The sequence below is a fragment of the Centruroides sculpturatus genome, unplaced genomic scaffold (assembly GCF_000671375.1).
Source record: "Centruroides sculpturatus isolate CEXI.00-Female unplaced genomic scaffold, Cexi_2.0 scaffold308, whole genome shotgun sequence".
Lineage (NCBI taxonomy): Eukaryota > Metazoa > Arthropoda > Arachnida > Scorpiones > Buthidae > Centruroides > Centruroides sculpturatus.
Genome location: NW_019384502.1, coordinates 162,159 through 182,857, shown reverse-complemented (window position 1 = coordinate 182,857; position 20,699 = coordinate 162,159). Strand labels below are relative to the sequence as shown.

Here is a 20,699-nt window from a genome sequence, read left to right as displayed (position 1 = left end):
AATATGCGAATATCAACCACAGGTAAAAACAAATATTGTTAAGATATGTTGTAATTGTCAATCTATTTATTTGAATTTTGTGTAAATTATAAGAAAGCCATATTTAAAAGCCCAGTAGTCAAGCTGCTATCTACGACCCTGTTTGTTCTCCAATGATTATCGTCGACCTTGTTTGTTATCCAAGTTGTATATGAAATATGAAATTGTCCATCCTGTTCGACATCTGTACAATAGTGGTTTGTGTTTTATGGTATGTTTTTAAAAAATTTTTTTAAAAAAACAGTTTATCTACTCGCGTATTTTTGTACAAATTTTCTTATGTTTTATTTTTTATGTCTAGTTGGCTGAAGAGGGGCCAATGCCCGAAACGCGTAATGTAAAAGGCGTCCCAACTGAATAAATAGTCAATAAGTTGCCAAGTGTTGATATATGTCACCTTAGTGTGTCTGCAAAGAAACAGCTTAATAACAACAACACGGTTTCATCAGAATCAAAACTCCACATTTGTCACATGAGGAGATTGAAAACCATCCAGTAGTAGCTTTGAATTCTAAGTTTAGAAGGAGAACTGGCATTAAACATGTCTGCTAGTGCAGATAAAGAAGAAGCTGAGAAGTTCTATCTCAAATTTGAAGAATTCATTAAAAAAGAAGGATATTGTCCATAACAAATTTTCAACTGGTTTATTTTGGAAGTGCATGCCGAATTGTACCTACATTACGAAAGAAGAGAAAAATATTCCTGGGCATAAACCCATGAAAGACCGATTGACATTACTTTTGGGAGCTAATGCTAGCAGTGATATGAAGCTTATCTCGCTTCTTGTCTATCACTCTAAGAACCCTAGAGCATTCAAAAAAATTCCATAATTAAAGAAAAACTACCAGTGATGTGGAGATCAAATAAAAGGGCATGGGGCATGCAGACTCTTTTCAAAAAATGGCTGTTTGAAGTTTGTGCTCCAAGCATCAAGGATTACCTTCAGATCAATGAATTGCCATTAAAAGTACTGTTGCTATTGGACAATGCACCAGGAGACACAAAAGACCTTGAAGATAATTTGCTGGAAGACTTTCCCTGACTGACAGTTCAGTTTCTACCTCCAAATACCACTTCATTGATTCAATCAACGGATCAAGAGGATATTGCAGGTTTCAAGAAATTGTACATTCGAGCACTGTTTCGCCGGTGTTTTGAAGCATGCCAGTTCTCCTCAATAATGACATTAAAAACGTTTTGGAAAGAAAAATTTGATATTCTTGAAGCTATATGGCTCATTCAAAAGGCATGGTCAGAAGTCACTCAACGACAGTTGAAAGCTGTGTCCCTCCTGCATTCAGGGAGAGAGAGATGATGTCCCTGAAATTATGGATGAAATTGTGACAACTGCTAGAGATCTGGAATTGGAAGTGAATAAAGATGACATTTAAGAGCTCATAATGGAATCTGAAACTGATCTGACAACAGAAGAACTCCAAGAATGCTTAAATGAAGAACACCAAGAAACTCAGCGAGACATGTTTTCTTATGAAAAAGAGGAAGATGAAAAAGGATCAATGCCAACATCTGCTATTAAAGATCTTTTGAAGAAGTGGGAAGATGTCAGAACAATGGTCTTAGAATGGCATCCAAACTAGGTTGAGGTTAATAGACTTAGGGATCTCTATGACGACAATGCTATTAATTACTTCCGAAAAATCCTGAAGAAGAGAGAAAAGCGATCGACATTGGACAGATTCTTTAACCCTACAAACAGAAAAAACATGACTAATAAAAATGCAAGACTGTGTATATATGTATTTTTATTATTACATATATACTTTCTTACTATGTTTATTTATATTTTTTGGGTCTCCAGAACGAATTAATCAAATTCCCATAAAAATCTATGGTAAATCAATAATCAGTTAACGAAGAATTCGGATGGCGAACAAAGTCTTGGAACGGATTATGTTTGTTAACCAATCACCTACTGTATTTTGTAGCAGTATTAAATTTTGATAACAAAATGCTGTCTATTCACCCAAAATTACATCATTTCTTAGAAACTTTTCCAAATGGAGTTACTTCTGCTGCTAACTTACATCCACATAATGGAAGTTTTCTGGTAAGTCCTAAAATACTTATATAAATTTATATTGTATTGTATTTGAGATTTTGTTTTTTTCGTCCAGGACTACATGTATGAAAAGGCCCGTATTTATGGATTAGAAGTGTATGTAGACTGTTGTGGATCAACTGATTCTTCTAATTTATATAAGATATGGAGTGAGCATAAACCAGCATTGATAGAAATGTTAAACCAAGTAAGTTTGTTTTGACAATGTTAATATAAAAAATATTAGTTTTTTCTATAATAATTTTGATTAAATAAAACCATCAAATTAATTGAGAAAATTTTGCCTATTGGAATAGGAATATTATTTCACTGTGCCATTAATATTGACAAATTATTATTTTAGAAAAGAAAAACATCATGTTCAAATATTGTAAGATTTTAATTTGTGCAATTGCAATTTCTTAATTGCAATTGCACAAATTACAACACTAAACTTAGATTAAGAATAAACCATTTTGTCTTTTAGCATTAAAGTTGTTTACTTGCAAACAAGTACAGTGGTGCCTCGTATAACATACACCTCGAATAATGGAAGCTGCAAAAACGGACTTTCTGCAAACAAGTGCAAATGATGTTTCCACTCTTTTGCCGTTGCCAATGACAATCTGCTATTTTTAGAATATATTATTAGTATATCTGAAGTACAGAGCTCCCGTTGGGATTTGGCTTGCTCTCTTGTTTATTACGTACAGTACATCACCTCAGTGCAGGGTATTTACATTTATTCGAGTGTTGTGCAAATCATGGCTTCTAAAAATACAGAAAGGTGATTTCAATTGAAACAAAGCAAGAAATCATCAGAAGGAGTGAAAGTTGGCAAAACCTTCCTTGTCAAATGGAGAGAGGTTCAGGAGTTTACCAACACTCATTATCCAAACAGAACTCAGGCCAACAGGATCAATGATCTCTACAATGACACCCTTGCCCGTTATTTTTGACAGGTGTTGAAGAAGAGAGAGAAACAGACCACCTTGGACATGTTTTTCAAGAAGCCAGCTGCCAAAAAACAAAGATGGAACAAGAGGAGTTGACCTTGCAAGCCCCAGTAGCCTCTCCTGGATCTGACTCTGATTAAAAAACAATAAAAAGAAACCCGCTGCAATGTGTTAAAAGTCTGTATCTGTATGAATGTGTGACGAAAGTGTTCCTCCACCTCCTCCTCACATCATCTGACTACCTGGCATAATTGGTGACTGCTCCATTTTCATTTTTTATGGTACAGTACGGTTATTTTATGATGCGGAACGAATTATATGTTTTAACATGTATTTCTATGGGAAAATGCGTTTCGTATAATGGACTTTTCACTTAATGGGTGTGCACCTGGAACGGATTAAGTACGTTATACGAGGCACCACTGTACTTTCAAAGAATTAGAATTTTTTAAAAAGTACATTGTTAACATACATTTTTTAAAAATTGTAATTCAAATGGTATACACTCAACCTGAAGATGGCATTTTGAAATGTTGAAAGTTCTTGTTTGTAATTTCTTAGAATATTCTTATGCCAGATGAGCAAATGAAAATTAGCACAGAGTTTGGAAAAGCCATAAGCCTTCTATGCATTGCAAGAAACACTTAAAATCCTGAACATTTATTTACTTCATACATACATACATACATACATACAAGAAAGATTTCAGCTGTACTTGAGGTGTTTAGCTGGCGAAAAAGAGGGTAAGGGAGAGGAGATAGATAGTAGAGAAAGGTAGGATCTCTCTGAATGGCATACATATGACTACAGTACCCTCTATGTTTGATGTTGGCGTGCAGTTTTTAGGCTGCAAGGCCATAATCCCCCGAAGGATCTAGAAGAAAATCCGAGTGTAGTAAACACTAATAATTTAGTGCTGCCACAAATAGCTAAGTGTAGAAGTTAGTGCCAAGTGGCTGTTAGTATAGACTTACAACTACTTAATGCTAATGAAACTAAACATGAGTTCACACTCATGTTCTGTTTCACTCATGTTCAGCATCATCTTAATACTACTTAACAGCTAGACAGACAGCACGAAAAACAAACAAACACAACAACAAACTAGATGAGATGAACGGACAGACAAAAGACAAACACGTAAGACCCCAATTTTTTTTTCTTACTTCAGACAAAGGATAACATTTTAAACCCTAAATAAATAAATAGCTCATGGATCATTCATAAATTATACAATGCTATTTTTATACTTTTCCACTCCCATCTCATGCTCCCATAATGCTCCTTTGTAACACTGTATGTATCCACTCCCAAAATTACTTAAGGGATCAATCGAGGATATGCATTAATTGCACTAAGAAATAACAGAAGATTGGAGTAACAAACATTACATTATTATTTTATTAAATGAAACTTCAGATGCTATCTTGGGAGATTTACTTTTGTGAATTTGAGGTCAAAACTCTTGCATTTTCTCTGCATTTGTCTTGGTCATAACTAAATATTATACAATCAAAAATCTACACATCTTTATCTCGACACTGGAGAATACTAATAAAAATCTCAAATACTTGTTCTTTTTTACAATGTAACAAATGCGTACAGTAAACAGAACTCCTGCTTTATTAAAAATTGACTTAGATTGGGAACACAAGCAAATAGAAACAGAATATTTTCTGACATTTATTGAAATTAAGTAAAGAAATTTCTTTGTGGTGAAAAATTAGCTATTGAAATGTACCAATAGGAGAAGTCTCTCATGAGACTTCTATTGGTTACATTTCATTGTAATTTCAAAGTCCTATCTTAATTTGAAAAAATAGCAGATAACTCTTTGCTGGTTTATGTATGATTCAAAAGATGTTTAAATCTATATTTGTGATAAGATTGCACCTATTCAAGATTAGAATGAAATATATTAAAAATTTTAATAATTATTGTTCAATCTAAGGCTCTTATCAATTGTATTAACTGCTGTTCATGTATTGGTATTAGCTATGTGCCAGATTGTTAAATATATATATCCGTGGATACGGATCTCAACTTTCGTACTCAGTTGGCGCTGGTGCATGCGACCTTGGACCGATAGTTGATGCTTTGCATTAGTAACATGACGTGTTTTGACTTGCAGTGCACATGTTGTAAAGTACTATATTATTTTTCTGACTTTTCCAGCGATTATCGACACAACTGTGTGCCGGAAATAGCCATTGCCTAATGGGCACTTTACATGGATTCGCATTAGTGTGCTAGGCCTGGACTTTAAGCGTGCACCGAATTAAATAATGACAAAGTTTGTCAATAACAAATCAAATATTTAATAAAAGTTCTAATAATAACTATACACAAAATTTAGTAAAAATCAAGTAACAATTTATTCAATAAGAATCAACCCGACAAAACTCAATTCAATCTATTTTCTAACTTAATTCTATTCCCCTTTGGAATTCGACAAAATTTCAAAGACTTAATTTATATACAATAATTCTTATGAATTAAAGATCCTAATCGTCACCTCAATATACTAGGAACCCTTTTCCTCAACTCTCAAGACTTTCTCTAATCTTCGATCCACAAATCGAATAACTTCAAAAGTGCCTTGGAGCTATTTTATCCTATTGGACACCCCTCTTTCATTTGCTGCTACGAAGCTCACCTCGTCCATCTTCACTTGAAATTTGGACTTTATACTGTGAGGTGATGTCACAACTCTGAATGCGATCAATCCCCTCATTTACATACTTATTTGCTAACAATAAGCTTTTTCTATTTGTCTGGCAGCCTATTTACCGACAATACTCGCTAACCTTTTACATTATTCTTTTTGACAATTTTCGGGATGTTTTTATTCTTTAAGGTTTAGCGAGTCGCTAAGTTGTGCTTGTGGGGTCTCCCCCTTTTTCTCGGTGCGGACTTACTTTTTTTTCGCTCGGGAGCACAAGTGTGAGCGAGTTTTTTTCTACGGCGCTTTTCTCTCATTGGTGAGTTGGTGTCTCTTCTATTTTTAAGTTTCTAAGGTGAATGGTGAGGAAACCTTCGTCCTAACAAAACATAAGCCCCAAACAAAAATATAATAAAAAACAAAAATAAAAGTAAATAAAAATAATGCACGGACTTGGTTCCTTACAATGTTCTTGTTTATAGTGTGAAAGTGTTTGAAATTAGAATTCACCATAAAGGGAGGCAGAATAAAGTAACAAAAATTGATATAATTTTCCAATTAAACTATTTCGAGTCTTTATACAGATTCTATTTCGGGGGATTCCAACTTCACGGTACAAACAGTAGCATGCAAAATTACAGCAATAAAAATAGATCGCTGTATCCAAAGCATGTGCACAATACAGATCCTGATCGCAACAATATATATAACCCAAAACCTTAAACATTATTCCTTTTTCTGTTATTAGTGCTAAGTTAGAATTAAGAAGACAGAAAAAATGGTAGATAAGATAGAAATAGGGATACCCAGGGTTTTGTCCCTTTTTTCGGCTTGTTGCTTTGTGTGTACTGTCGGGTGGAATAACACACGTCCTCCTATAACTGGCCGGTTCTCTTCTTCAATAATTAGAAGTTTTCCTTCCACTGTCATCAATACGATCTTAAAACAGGATATTTTTTCTCAACTTATTTCTGAACTCTCTGGTCGTTGCTAATACAACTCCCAGTATTCTCACCTTGTCCGTACATTCTGCCATCCAGCCTACAAATGATCCACTGGGTCACTTCTCTTTTTTCCCTGAGTCATGGTTGTTATTATAATATAATATAATATAACCGTGATTATTATTTCAATTAGCATTAGAGGTTTGATCTCACTATAAAGATAGTTAAATTTAGGCTTACCATAATATTTTTTTCTCAAACCGGAACAATTTTGAGAAAATACTTGCAACAGAAAATTAGCCTACTAGGATAAGTAGTTGTTAACAAAAACAACGAGTTAAAAGCAATTTTTAATAACTGAACTAAACATATCTTATTATTAATATTTATCACTAGTGTGAACTTTTTTAAAAATTCTTTGTCGTTTAAAATCGGTACATTTAAAATATGGCAATACATTTGAGGAAGTTCCTATTGCTTGCCTTATGTTTCACACATTTCAAATGATTTTTAATGTTTGATGTCCACCATGAGTTACTGAAAATTATGAAAAGCACAGATCATATTTTACTTCATTAATACGATCACAGAACTTTTTTTCAATAATCAGTAAACACATGGTTTCTTTTTGGCATTTTAGAGATTAAATGAATTTAATATACCGCACATTCTTTCATTCAGCAGTGCGCTGAGCAGTTGCTACTGGAAATGACATTTTCACTGCTGACGGTTGAAAGCACTAAGGTTTGCCGGAGAAAGAGCTATCTCAAAATGGCTGATATAAACAATGATTTTCTTTCTGCTATATTTATGCGCATATTAGAAGAAAAGCCATTAAGTTCGATGTTATAAGAAAACAAGGAAATGATGATTTATTTATGGCATTGGTGATGACTGATTCCCAACAACAAAGAAAGCGTGCGAAAATCGTTGGTTACGTTCACAATATTGTACTGCAGTATTCGAATGAAATCTTTAAAAGTCATTTTCGTATGTCACAATTAAAAATCTGCTCATTTAAAAGAGCAAAAAACTGATTATTATTTGGTAGTCGAAAAAGGTACTTTCTCATGGAGGCGTCCATCTTGTAAGCACTATTTTTAGTGTAATCAAGAGGTGCTGCTAGTGCGCTGACAGTAGGCTTAATAATTGAACACATGCGCTAAAAGGGCTGCAAGCACGCTGAATAAAATAATGCGCAGATACTGTACGAAATAATTACAAATGCTGATCAGCAATTTGAACTCGATTAAGATATGACATGCGCAGCAATGACATGGCCAGTGTAAGTTTCAGTCTTGCCAACTCTAATTGGAACAAAATATCTAAAAAAAATGAAATAGAAATATTTAGATCTCATTGATTACATGCTATTATAAATTCTGTGAAAAAACATCTGAATGACAAAATAAAACATCTAAATTCATTAGGCCATACAAGGTCTGTTCAAAAAGTATCGGACCTTTGGTCGGCAAAAATAAATTTATTGACTTTGAGGTACAAAACCCTAATCCCCTTCAAAGTAGTCTCCTTGGTAATGTATACACTTCTCCCAGCGTTCCTGCCATTGCTGGAAACACTGCTGGAACGCATCTTTTGGAATGGTTATCAGCCGGTCCGTCGCATTTCGCATGATGTCTTCTCTCGACTAAATTTGGGTTCCTTTTAGCAGCATTTTCAGCTTGAGAAATAGCCAAAGGTCACACGGAGCCATATAGAGAGAGTACGGAGCGTGACGAACCACAGGAGTATTGTGTTTGGCGACGAAAGCCCGAGTCAGATGCGCAGAATGGGCGGATGCGTTATCACGATGGAGCTGCCAAGTTTTGATCGACCACAGATCCGGTCGTTTGCGTCGCACTGTATCGGAAAGACGACGAAGGACCTCCTGGTAGTACTCCTTTGCGATGGTTTGGCCTTATGGTGCGTACTCACGACACACCACCCCACGAGAGTCGAAAAAACTGTCAACATGACCTTTGATATTGCTGCGGACCTGCCGCGCTTTTTTTGGCCTCGAGGATCGTCCCCGAAAGCCTGCTGAATGTTGCGAATGGTTTACACTCGGGTATTGCTAAGGTTTTTGGCAAAATTTGATGTAATATCGCTGCTCACGTTGTTCAGTCATTTTCCAGCTTAGTGAAATCCGACGAGAGCGCACTACATTACCTCACTCATACGCCGATTGCCAACGACTGACGCTTCCTGCAGGCGGGAAAAAATTCAGGGCTGTGCATGACTGTCCCCTCCACAACTCCACCGAAGGCCTCTCTCGCATCATTGGTTTACGCGGAAAATAAAAAGGTCCGATACTTTTTGAACAGACCTTGTATGCTATAAATTTTTGAGGAAAACATATAGACAACATTAAACGTACTTAGATCTAGATACAAAATATTTAGATTGGCAACAGTGAGTGTAGCAGAGGGGTAAGTGCCAAATCGCCATTTTACTCGAGGTTGCACTATTTTTACTTCTTGTATATTTGGCACTTTTAAAATTTTGCCAAATAACCGGGACAAAATGACAAACTGGCCGGGATGCTTGGACAACATCGTCAAAACGGGATGTCTGGTAAGCATAGTTAAATTAATACCTTATACTGGTAACTTACTATAATTAATATTTAAATATTTTGCATTATAAAATTTTTGCAATATGAATGTGCCAAATATGTGATTTTAAGAAATAAAAAGTGATTTGAATTGAAGTTATTAGTATTTTATTACTACCTATCTTTAAAATTTCATATAAGTAATGAAATTCATTAAGATAAAAGATCCATTAAAGATCCGCTAAAAAGTAACGGATACGGATCTTTTTTTTCCCTCGGATATCCGGCACATCACTAATTGGTATGTCATTTCAAACTATCTTATCGACTTTTTTAAATTTTTGTACTATCTGATTGCTAGTGTAAAGGGCTATCATGATAAAATGATTGTATCATTCAAAAACAGTTTATAGCATTCTGAAAATTAAAAAGAAGTCATTTAAAGTGGATACGATTCACTTTGGAATGACACACCTCTTACCTTTAAAACAATTTACAAACTTTAGTTAATAATAATTATTTAACTATTTCCTAAAATTCATCACACAAGCAAAATAAATATCAATAGATTTGATTTTGATTCAATATCTGTATATGTAATTGTATATTCATGTCTTGGATTCCATCCTAGGCAGGATATCTTGTGGGAAAAATTTGACAGTAAATCCAAAATAATTTAGATTAGTTGAACTTTAATTTTCTGGTTTCATTATTTAATTAAGAGGTTTTGCCTAATTAGATTTTATTATAATTGCAAATACCAAATTTAAATTTTTAATGTTAAATTTCTGTAAAACATTGAAAAATATAGACAATTTTAATTTAAAATATTTAACCTAATTTTAATAGGCACACAGAGGCATTCACGGTTTCATAAATGCAAAAATTGGAATTTCTATTTCTGGAGCCACTATTTCCATCGAGGGAGTAAATGACTCCACCATCTACAGCAATAAATACGGAGATTATTGGTATCCTCTCGGAGAAGGAGAATACACAATTACGGTGAAATCCGAAGGCTATTTTCCTGTCACAAAGGTAATAGTTTTTTGTTAAAAAAAGATTTATGGAAACATGTGCTTTATTTTAGTTTTTTTCTATTAATTCTGATTAATACCCTAGCTGCTACATAATTTGAACTATTCTGAAAGAAAAGAATTTTCCAGAGTAGGACTTGAATCTTGAACTGCATTGCCAATTATGTTACCCAGACAATTATCTGATCTTTACTTCTAATCTAGTTAATTTAAGAGAATTACCATGCAGATCACTCACTGTGCCGATTGAAGGCTGTGTGCTTACATCTCTCAAATTAAGTATAGAAGTGAAGATTGGATATAGATTTGGATAGTGTAATCAGCAATGCATCCACATTGATAAGCAGAAGTTTCAAGTTTGAGTCTGCATATTTAGAATACTCTGGAAAAAAACAACATAGTTAAGCTTCCATTTTCTATTAAATTAAATATCTTTAATATCATAAATACTATGTAATTTGGACTAATAAATTTTGGCTAATGGTTAATGTGGTTTTATCATTTGATCACATTAGAATAATTCAAGTTTCAAGGTTTTTGAGTGCAAAGGTTGGCTATTTCAGAATTAATTTATGCATAAACAAAATTGTGAAACCACGAATAATACCAAAAGCCTACATAATATTAATACAGTGGCAAGCATAAATTTTTGAACAATGAATATTTTGACAATAACATTTTAATTGTTGTGAAAAGAAATAAATGAAATGTTACAATAATGATTTTATCCAATAGTGCAATAATAGCCAATCATCAAGTTTGGAATAATCTAAGAAGTATGCATTTCAAACTAATGAGCAAATTTACAAGAGCAAAAGTTTTTGAAATGTAAATTTAATGGCAGAAGAAAATTCAAATAAATGAAATACAAATTGGTATTTTGTGGCATACCCTTTTGCCTTAACTTTCAAGCACCTGCAAGGTGTAGAATCTATTAAATTTTCAATTGTCTTCTCATCAGTTGCAGCCGATCAGAAGTGTTGGTTTCAATTATTTCCCAAATTAGGCCAGGCCAAAATCCTAACTTTTCTCTTACAAACCACTCTTTCACCACATTGGCAGTGTTTCTGGGATCATTGTCCTGTTGGAAAATCCCATCCTCTCTACAGTTTTTCCAGTATAGCTGCCATTTTGCATTAAATTAATAATTTAGACTATTCTGAAAGAAAAGAATTAACCAGAGTAAGACTTGAATCTTCAACTTTTGCTTACCATGAAGCTGCATCAGAAACATATAAAAAAGCCTTGAAAAGCATAAAATGCTTTTCAAGGCTTTTTTATATTGTATCTGATCTATAATTCCATTGACCCATACAAAAGGACTAGCACAGTTAAGGAAATTGCACTCCAAACTATTACTGATCCACCTCCATGTTTAATAGTGGGTTTTCAATAATGTGGGTTGAATCTTTCATAATTCTATGGCAATACAAATGAACTGGGTCTAATTGTAATAAAAACCATCCACAAAACCTTTGTATCTCCAATTGTAGATTTTTTATTAAGGACTAACATTTTTGATCTTAAACAGATCTTCAGGTCTGAATATACATCCAAATTAGAATGTGAAATAGAACATACTAGTTTAAATATAAAATAAAAAAGAAATATCAGCAACAATTTTTAAAAATTACAAAAAATAATTATTTAAAATTAAATATAATGGATGATTATAATCCATGTTTATCATCAATCGGTAGGGGTAAATTGTTTTTCACATAAATATTGCCATGCTTTAGATATAGGCTGTTTTTCTTTAAAGTTGATGTTATTTCCTCTTATTACTGATTTATGAATTTCCAGTGCCTCGAGGGTTCAGATATGTTCTATGTTGTGGCATTGTTTGATAATACATGTGTTGTCAAAGTCTACTTCCACTTTCTGTTCAGAGGCAAACATGACGAGGGCAGGGATTAGCTTTTTTTGCTTAATGTCATATCTGTGTTCCTGTAGATGCTTATGGAATGAGCGTCTAGTAGTGCTAATGTATTTGAGATGTCTATTGCATTTATTGTCTACATCAGTTCCTTATAAACTCCTGGAGTTCTGCATATGTCGTCTTTGTCTTTCCCATTGTGCAGATTTTGTGCACAATGGGAAAGACATTCCATTGTGCAGGTATTTATATGCTAATGTTGCTTTTTTCTTTTTTGCTATTTCTCTGTATATACAGGGTTCCTACTTAAACTTTTGTTTTAATTTTCATGACATTCCCTGATCCTTATGTCCCGTACAGTATGGCACATTGACAAAATAAAACAGCATTTGAGGTTTCATTTCATTTCAAAGTTTCATTTAGGAGTCTGTAAGCACGAGAGACAGAGAGCTTACACTTTGGTACACAAGGTTGGCCTAGGCCAGGGATGTCCAACCTGCGGCCCACTTTAGGGTGCAGTGGGCCGCAGAAAAATATAAATTTTTTAGGTACATTTTCATTTATTTTGGTAAGGTATGTTGTAAAAATTATTCTCACTTCAGTAGATACAAATTATGTCATCAATTATGACATTGAAATGTAACTGACTAATCAAAAATATTCGTGGCATGGTCTGTCATTTTGATTGTTTCAGTTTCAAAGATTTTTGTAATGAAGTGGTGATGTTAGTGATAAAGAATGGGTATCTTTTGTCAGGCAGATGAAAAAGACACATAATCCCTCTTTTCAAGAGTGTCAGCCAGTTTTATTGACTCTAGGCTAGGCTAATGGCAAAGTGAAAAGGGCTAATTTATTCTGTATAGAAATAAAAAAATTAGTTAGACCTGTCTGGCATTTTTTCTAATTACAGTTAGACCTTTCCACTTTGTATNGATCAAATTGAAAATAGTTCATTTGATTCTCGGCAATTCTCTTCAGCGGTAGGTGTTATATAACAATTACTATGGTTATTGAAATATTGAATGTAAATGGGGTTTGTTTGCAAAACCTCCGCGGGCAAAGTTGTGGGTAACAGCTAGTTATTAATATAATTGGAGGTTAAAAATATTAATTTAAATATTTTTAACCTCCAATTATATTAATAACTAGCTGTTACCCACAACTTTGCCCGCGGAGGTTTTGCAAACAAACCCCATTTACATTCAATATTTCAATAACCATAGTAATTGTTATATAACACCTACCGCTGAAGAGAATTGCCGAGAATCAAATGAACTATTTTCAATTTGATCAACTTTCTGGAACATTTACAATCGTTCTATAATCAAACCAATATTCAATAACAAATTCAAATTTAAAATGGTTCAAACATATTTAAAATCGAAATATATGAAAATATTTATAACAATGTCTGAAACAGTATTAATTTAATACACCTAAGTACTCAATGAAGACTAAACGTAGCTGAAAACAAAACATTGCATCTAAAATAGTACAGTAGAAGCCGTTTTTCTGGTTAAGCTTTAATGCTCTCGCTCTCTCTCTCTCTCCCACTTGGGAATTTCAAAAAATCCCTTCTTAGTGTGCGTTTTCATGAAGTACTCTGTGTACCAAATTTCACCTCTTTAGGTCCAGCAGTTTGCTCTGGGCAATGATGAATCAGTGAGTCAGTCAGTCAGTCAGGACAAGCAATTTTATATATATAGATTATTTCATTAAGTTTAAATTTATATTTTTAATAACCCAGCATTTGGTCATGGCAACTAATACTAAGAAAAGAAAAATCACAGAAGAAAAGAGAAAATTTAATATGTTTTGGCCAGAAAAATATTTCCTAATCAAAACATGTAAGAACATTATTTGTGTTATTTGTCATTATAAAATTACTGTGTGAAATTGCATTTTCGGGGTTTATTAAAATGAAAAGAATTTCCCGTGAACTTTGAAAAATATATTAAATTATGTGAAGTTTTGTAAAAGATTTAACGGCCAGATTTTCTTACTTCAGAAAAATAAAAACTGAATTAAAAATTTTTAGTGATCCATTTTCATTTAATTGTGTAGAAGCACCACCAAATACCAGCTACAACTCATTGAGCTTAAAAGGAGGGAATCTTTGAAAACTTATTATAGAGTACTTTCCCTTCTTGAATTTTATAAATTCATTCTTTGTATTTGTCTTAAATTTTATAAATTCATTCAAAAATATAAATTCATAAATTCATTCAAAAGTTCATTTTTTCAATGAATTTGATGAAATTGTCAATTTATCTAGAGAGGTATTATGCATGTAGGGTAGTACATACTGTTGTTTTTTATGCATGGAAAAAAATGTTTACATCAAACTGATAAATGGAAATAACTCGACCTATTTCCATTTAACTAGCACTTTTAGAATTAAGACTGGTACCACAAAAGTAGATATTAACAATATTATAAAAGAAAGGCAATAATACAATATTTTTTGTAATTATATATATTTGTTATTAAAATTTGATATTCACATTTTGAACTTTTTAAAAGCATATATTTTTATAAATTACCTTTGTGGCCTGCTGAATATACCTAAATTTCTATTTGGCCCATTAAGAAAAAATGTTGGACAATCCTGGCCTAGGCAGTAATTGACGGCGAAGGTTATCCACAACGGGTTGAACACTCGATGACGGATGAATGAACTGTTTTCATTGCTCCCTTTTTCTTTTATTTGGGAGTCTTCCCCTCTAATTTCAATACCCTTTTTAAGCAATGTTGGCCAGCTAGACAAATAGCAATTTTTTGTGTTATGTTCATATACAGTCATAAATGATACAGTTAGATGTGTTATCTCTGGAAAGGAAGCAAGTCCATGGAAAAATGGAATCACTTCCTGCTATCTTGGTTGAAAGTTAAAAGTTTAGAAAATTTATTTAAGTGAATTAAGGGAAAAAAAATTTTTTTTTCATTTAGATTGGTTTCTCACAAATACATGTTAATGACAGTGTACTGGTGGTAGACTTAAAGCCTGCAACTCCATAAGAAAAATGCATGCATCCTGCATCTGGAAAGGGTTGATCATTGCTGCTTTAAATGTTGTTATATATTTGAAGCAATTTTTGTATTAGTGTTTTTTCAGTCTTGAAAACTTATCCATAGTCATATGATAATGGTTGTTGTTGTAAATTGGTCCTGTAAATATTGCTAACAAATAATCAAAGGTGTTTTATTTTAAAATGGTTTTTAAAATCCTACTTTGCCAACTATAAAATAAATGAAATATGTTAATCTAGCCATAGATGGTGCCTGTCACTAAATTCGTAAAATGTTGTCTGTCCTGTTTCTCCAGATATCCTGTTTCTCCAGATAAGATCATTCCCATGGTAAATAGATGCGAGAACTAATTAGTGGGTATCTGGAGTAAGAATGACACATCAAACATGGTAGGTTAAAGGACAAACTATTTACTTTTAAACTTTTTTTAAATGTAATATGATTTGTCTGTTTTGTTTGCTAGGTATAAACATTTTCATTGTAAATAGACTAAAAATATGGGTAATTTGTATCTGGAATTAAATTGACAAATCAATTTGGCTTTATAAAATAAAGTATTTATTTATAAAGCCAAATTGATACATTAATAAGCAACATGAAAGTTTTTCACTATAAATGATATACAGTGAAAACTGCTTAGGCGACCACCTGCAATCGACGGGCACCTGCCAAAACGGGCAAAAATTTCTGGCACGGAATAGTTTATCCATAGAGTCTTCGTATAAGTTACCTGTATTAAATGACCACCCGTGTAACGCAACCACGGGCATCGGTTTTTGGTCCGAAACAACATACAATACCTGTGATAAACAACCACTTTCGCGAATGTATCTGGTCTAAACTATTGTTCGAACCCATCTCAACAACGTTTCACCCTCCTAATTCATTTAGTCTAAAGTCTCGTTCGAACCCATCCTGGCACTTCTCCCACCCTTGAAATTAGGTGCAGGTGTTAATAAATTAGTCTAGCAACAAATGTATAGAATATTGTACAGGATACAATTAATCGGCTGATCTCATCGTTTGATAAAATTTATTTATTTATTTTGAAGCTCATATACAGTACATGTGCTATAAATAGTTTCTGTATCAATCTACCTTACTTCCCCGATATTTTTAGAAAAATAATATCCAAGTAATTTTCGCAGGCAAAATATTCAAAAAACAATAAACGCATTAATGCAAAAATCAGTTTTACGGGCAACCTTCCTTTTTCGATTCCGCAATGACAATCACAGAATGTAATGAAATCGTATAATGAGAGAATAATAAAATTGCTTTATTATTAATTTTTCTTATTGTACTTAAGAAAATATTAAATATTAAAAAATACAGTATTTTTAAAGTTAAAATAAGATTAAACTAACGAATACCAAAACCAAAGTGATGTAGAGATACGACGCGCTTGTATATCAATGACGTAATACACGTAACTGAGGAGCGAACGAAAAGAACCGAGTTGAATTAAATCGGAAAAAAAAACTGTACATTATAATGAGAAAATGCGACTATTGTATTAATCTTTAAAATATTGGTATTAAATCTGTCTTATAAAATCACGACGACTTCTGTAAATCGGGTTATCTGATAAGAATAAAATACAATACCAATATAGCCCTATCGTTGAAAAAATTCGCTTATTTTTGCTCACCTCAAGTTCTGCTTAGTAGAAATGACTAAAAAGTGTGCAAAATACGTACGGAAATACATTATTACAGGACCACCTGTATTGGACGACCACCTGTCTAAAAGACCACTTTTTGAAGGAACCGTGGTTGGTCGCCATAGACAGGTTTTACTGTATTTTGAAGCACTTCTCTATACAGAGCTGGCTTTCTTTCCATAAGAAATACAAAAAACTTTCTGCAGTATCTTTTTTCCTCTTGTGCATGCTTAGCATGGCTTGGTTTGATGTTTTTTTCAGTCAGCAGTAGAGCTTCTAAGTAACGGAAATCATCTTTGACTACTTTTTGGCTCACTAAGTAAACCAGGCTGTGGAGTCAGAGTCTGGAGGAATTTCTGACCAGAGGAGTTAGAGTCGGAAAAATGTGTCGACTGACTGGCATTTCTCTGTTTTTGTTTTCTACAGAATAATTAGAATGTAAAAGTTTAAAATTTAGTTTTTTTTTATTTAAATGAAAAAAAACATTAAAAAAATATAAGTTTATTTTATATTTATTAATTATTATAATTCATTTATTTTAAATTCAAAATGCAGCAATTTAATGTATTAAATATGTATCAATAGTTTTCTTTGCAGTATTTGTATTTAATAGTTAAATTATTTTGACCCAATTGAACTTGATTATTGAATCATTCCTTTATTATCCCTGTTCTAAATAAGTACTCCATTTTTCTGAATGAGCCAGAATAATTGATCAGTGTGTATATTTTTCTTTGGCAAGGGGCTACTGAAGTAGCTAGACCGCACGCTTTTTAATTGGACTAACTTTTCTGGAAGGGTGAAATTGAAGTGCAAATGCTGTAGAATAAAGATATGTAGATGTAGAATTTTATCACTGCCCCCTTTATCCTCTTATTAAATACAGTATTTGTTACATTAATATTTATTTGTATAAAAAATTAATTTTTAAGTTAAATATTAAAAATACTAACTATAAAAGTATTTACTCTTATAGTTAGTATTTTTATAAAAGTAAATACTTTTATAGTTAGTAAATCCCCAGGCTCATTTCAGAGTTCAGAGTAAGGTACCCTATGAGTGCCTCTGCCCCCTCATAAAATGACTTGGTATTTAATTTTGCCAGAGTTGGAGTCGGCCTACTAAAATTATCAGGAGTCAGAGTCAAGGGTTTTTTTTACAGACTCTGCAGCCTTGAAGTAAACATTCAACAAAGTTCTCTCTTAATGTCAGACTGAGTTACTTTATTGTTTCATAAGTCTTAATTTCTTTCCTGCAGAGCCAACTACAAGATAAAGTACTGTAATTATTTCACAGGCCTACTATGAGATAATTTACATAGATACTTTTTGCCAAATATTAAACATTACTACCAATTATACTTGTGCTAAATTTTTACATTTATTTAAAAATGAATGTTACATAATCAAAATGATATCCAGACACATTTGTGCAAAAGATGTGTGGCAGTCAATGCGTTAAGTTACTAAACAATATTAATGAAAGTTATTTTGTTACAGGTGGTAAAGGTTTATTCGGGAAGAGCAATGAGGGTCGATTTTGTGCTGGAAGAAAATTCTCGGATTGCTGGAATTCCTCGTCATGTGTTTGTCATTGCCACAGGTTTAAATCTCAAATCTAATGCATAATCCAAAATAACCCTACAGTGTTGATAATCAATATGTTTCTTCACAGGCACTGTGGTCCTGCTGCTCATGGTTGGCACCCTGTGCGTGTATGGTCTGATTATCCCGAAGAGGACGAGAAGTTATAAATTTCACAGACTGGATGGTAGTTCTGGTCTGTTCGACGAGGAAGGGAAAGACGATCTTGATCCCGCTTCTAGAAAATTCCTTTTGAGGGGAAGTGAATACCGTGACGACAGCAGTTCCGAAGATGAACTGTACAACACTTATAGATGGCAAAACAAAAAGAGGTAATTATTGACCAATCTCCCATTCTTTTATAGTGGCTTTTTGATCCATTTAACACACACGTTTTTCTCTTTGTAGGAAATCCAAATCATGAAAAACTGCTTTTCAATTCAAAAGTATTATGCAGCAAGTGGAATAACTAAATTTTATATGAAAAACCATATCAAATTTTTAATCAGCCATAAACAAAACAAAACTGTATAATGAGAATTCTGAATTGATTATTTAAACTATTATATGACTAATCCTAACAGAAAAGTTCTTACACAGTAACTGATGAAATGCATCAATCTTCAAAAGTCTTGTTAAGAAATACTCAATCAAAATGAATTTCAACCATTGTCTGGGAAAGATTATGTGAAGAATGCAAAAGGAGCATAATTCTATCTAGTCAATATAAGCTCAATTGTTATAAAAGTAATTTTTAACGTATTTAACAAAAATTTAATATATTAAATCACTTTTATATTATATTGATGTCATAAGCATATGAGAAAAGATCATCTCTTGGGCAATTATATAAATTTAATATCAGACAAAAATAGTTTTATGTTTACTAGCAATGATGCCATTTTCTAGGGAAGTCTATGCAAACAAAGACAGTTTGCAATAGCTAATTTTCACAGATTAATTAATTAATATAACAGAATCCCTCTCGGGCAACCTTTTGCAATTCTCATAAAGCCTGTTGTTTAAGAGGAACATTGTCAAATAAGAGACAGATGTGCAGTAATACAGTAAAGAAAAACTATAACAGTCACTTTCTCCCTCAAAATCTTATTGCACAGATAGTCTACTATCTATGCACTAGTATATAATCAATTAACTACAGTGGGTGATCAGTTAACAATCACTTTTGCAAAAGATTTTTATGTTCAGACAACGAACACCTCACAGAAACACAAGAAGAAGCATCATAAAATAATGAATACCGAGTGGTTTTACCTTGTCTTCAGGCAGCAATTCAGAACTTTTCGGAGCACAGGAAATGTTGACATTGATGCTCAACCAAGTGTATACTGATTGGATAGTATTCCTCCAAACTTTGAAATGCTCCCTTGTAATTCCAACTTTTTATTTTCTTACAGAAACAATTCTTTTATAGTATTCTCAAAACTGTCAGGCAGGCACTCATTAAATTTTGCATCTGTTTTTATTTTCAAAAGGTGAAAGTATAATTGTAAAATATAGAGAGTGGGCAGATGTCTGATGCTGCTGAGCAGTATGGCTCGAACAGTCTACAGTAGGCCATACTTCAATCTTATCTAAGAAATGCATTATCAAGAAGACTCAAGCAACTAAAGGAGTAACAAAAATCACATCTGAGAAATAAAGAACATTGAAGAGCTTATAAAGGAAACTAATCTGACAATAGAAGAACACCAAGAAACTTGGCAAGATATGTTTTCTTCTGAAAAAGAGGATTAATGCCAATATCTACTATTAAAAATCATTTGAGGAAGTGGGAGGATGTCAGAACAATGGTCTTAGAATGGCATCCAAACTAGGTTGAGGTTAATAGACTTAGGGATCTCTATGACGACAATGCTATTAATTACTTCCAAAAAATCCTGAAGAAGAGGGAAAAGCAATCAACATTAGACAGATTCTTTAACCCCACAAATGGAAAAAACATGACTAATAAAAATGCAAGACTGTGTATATATGTATTTTTATTATTACATATATAATTTCTTACTATGTTTATTTATATTTTTTATTTTTCGGGTCTCCAGAACCAATTAATCAAATTCCCATAAAACCTATGGTAAACCGATAATCAGTTAACGAAGAATTCGGATAGCGAACAAAGTCTTGGAACAGATTATGTTCATTAACCAATCACCCACTGTATATCATACATATTGGCCTTGGTTATAATGCATTAACTTCTTAAAAACTCAATTAATATGCAACCGTTGAGTCAATCATAAATGGATATCATAATATTAAATTTTGCCCAATT

The 20,699-nt window shown here is 32.9% G+C and overlaps 1 protein-coding gene across 1 annotated transcript in view; it reads left to right on the top strand.

Annotated features, from left to right (window-relative positions):
• The window catches only part of LOC111622109 (carboxypeptidase D-like), a 178,877-nt gene extending 158,645 nt beyond the window's left edge, over positions 1-20,232 (top strand). Inside the window, exons 21-26 of the mRNA XM_023364424.1 lie at positions 2,046-2,107; positions 2,175-2,306; positions 10,064-10,252; positions 18,320-18,422; positions 18,495-18,735; positions 18,812-20,232. Of these exons, the coding sequence (XP_023220192.1) occupies positions 2,046-2,107; positions 2,175-2,306; positions 10,064-10,252; positions 18,320-18,422; positions 18,495-18,735; positions 18,812-18,827 (743 nt within the window). The 3' untranslated portion in view covers positions 18,828-20,232. The remainder of the gene's footprint in view (positions 1-2,045; positions 2,108-2,174; positions 2,307-10,063; positions 10,253-18,319; positions 18,423-18,494; positions 18,736-18,811) is intronic.
• The last annotated feature ends 467 nt before the right edge of the window (positions 20,233-20,699 follow it).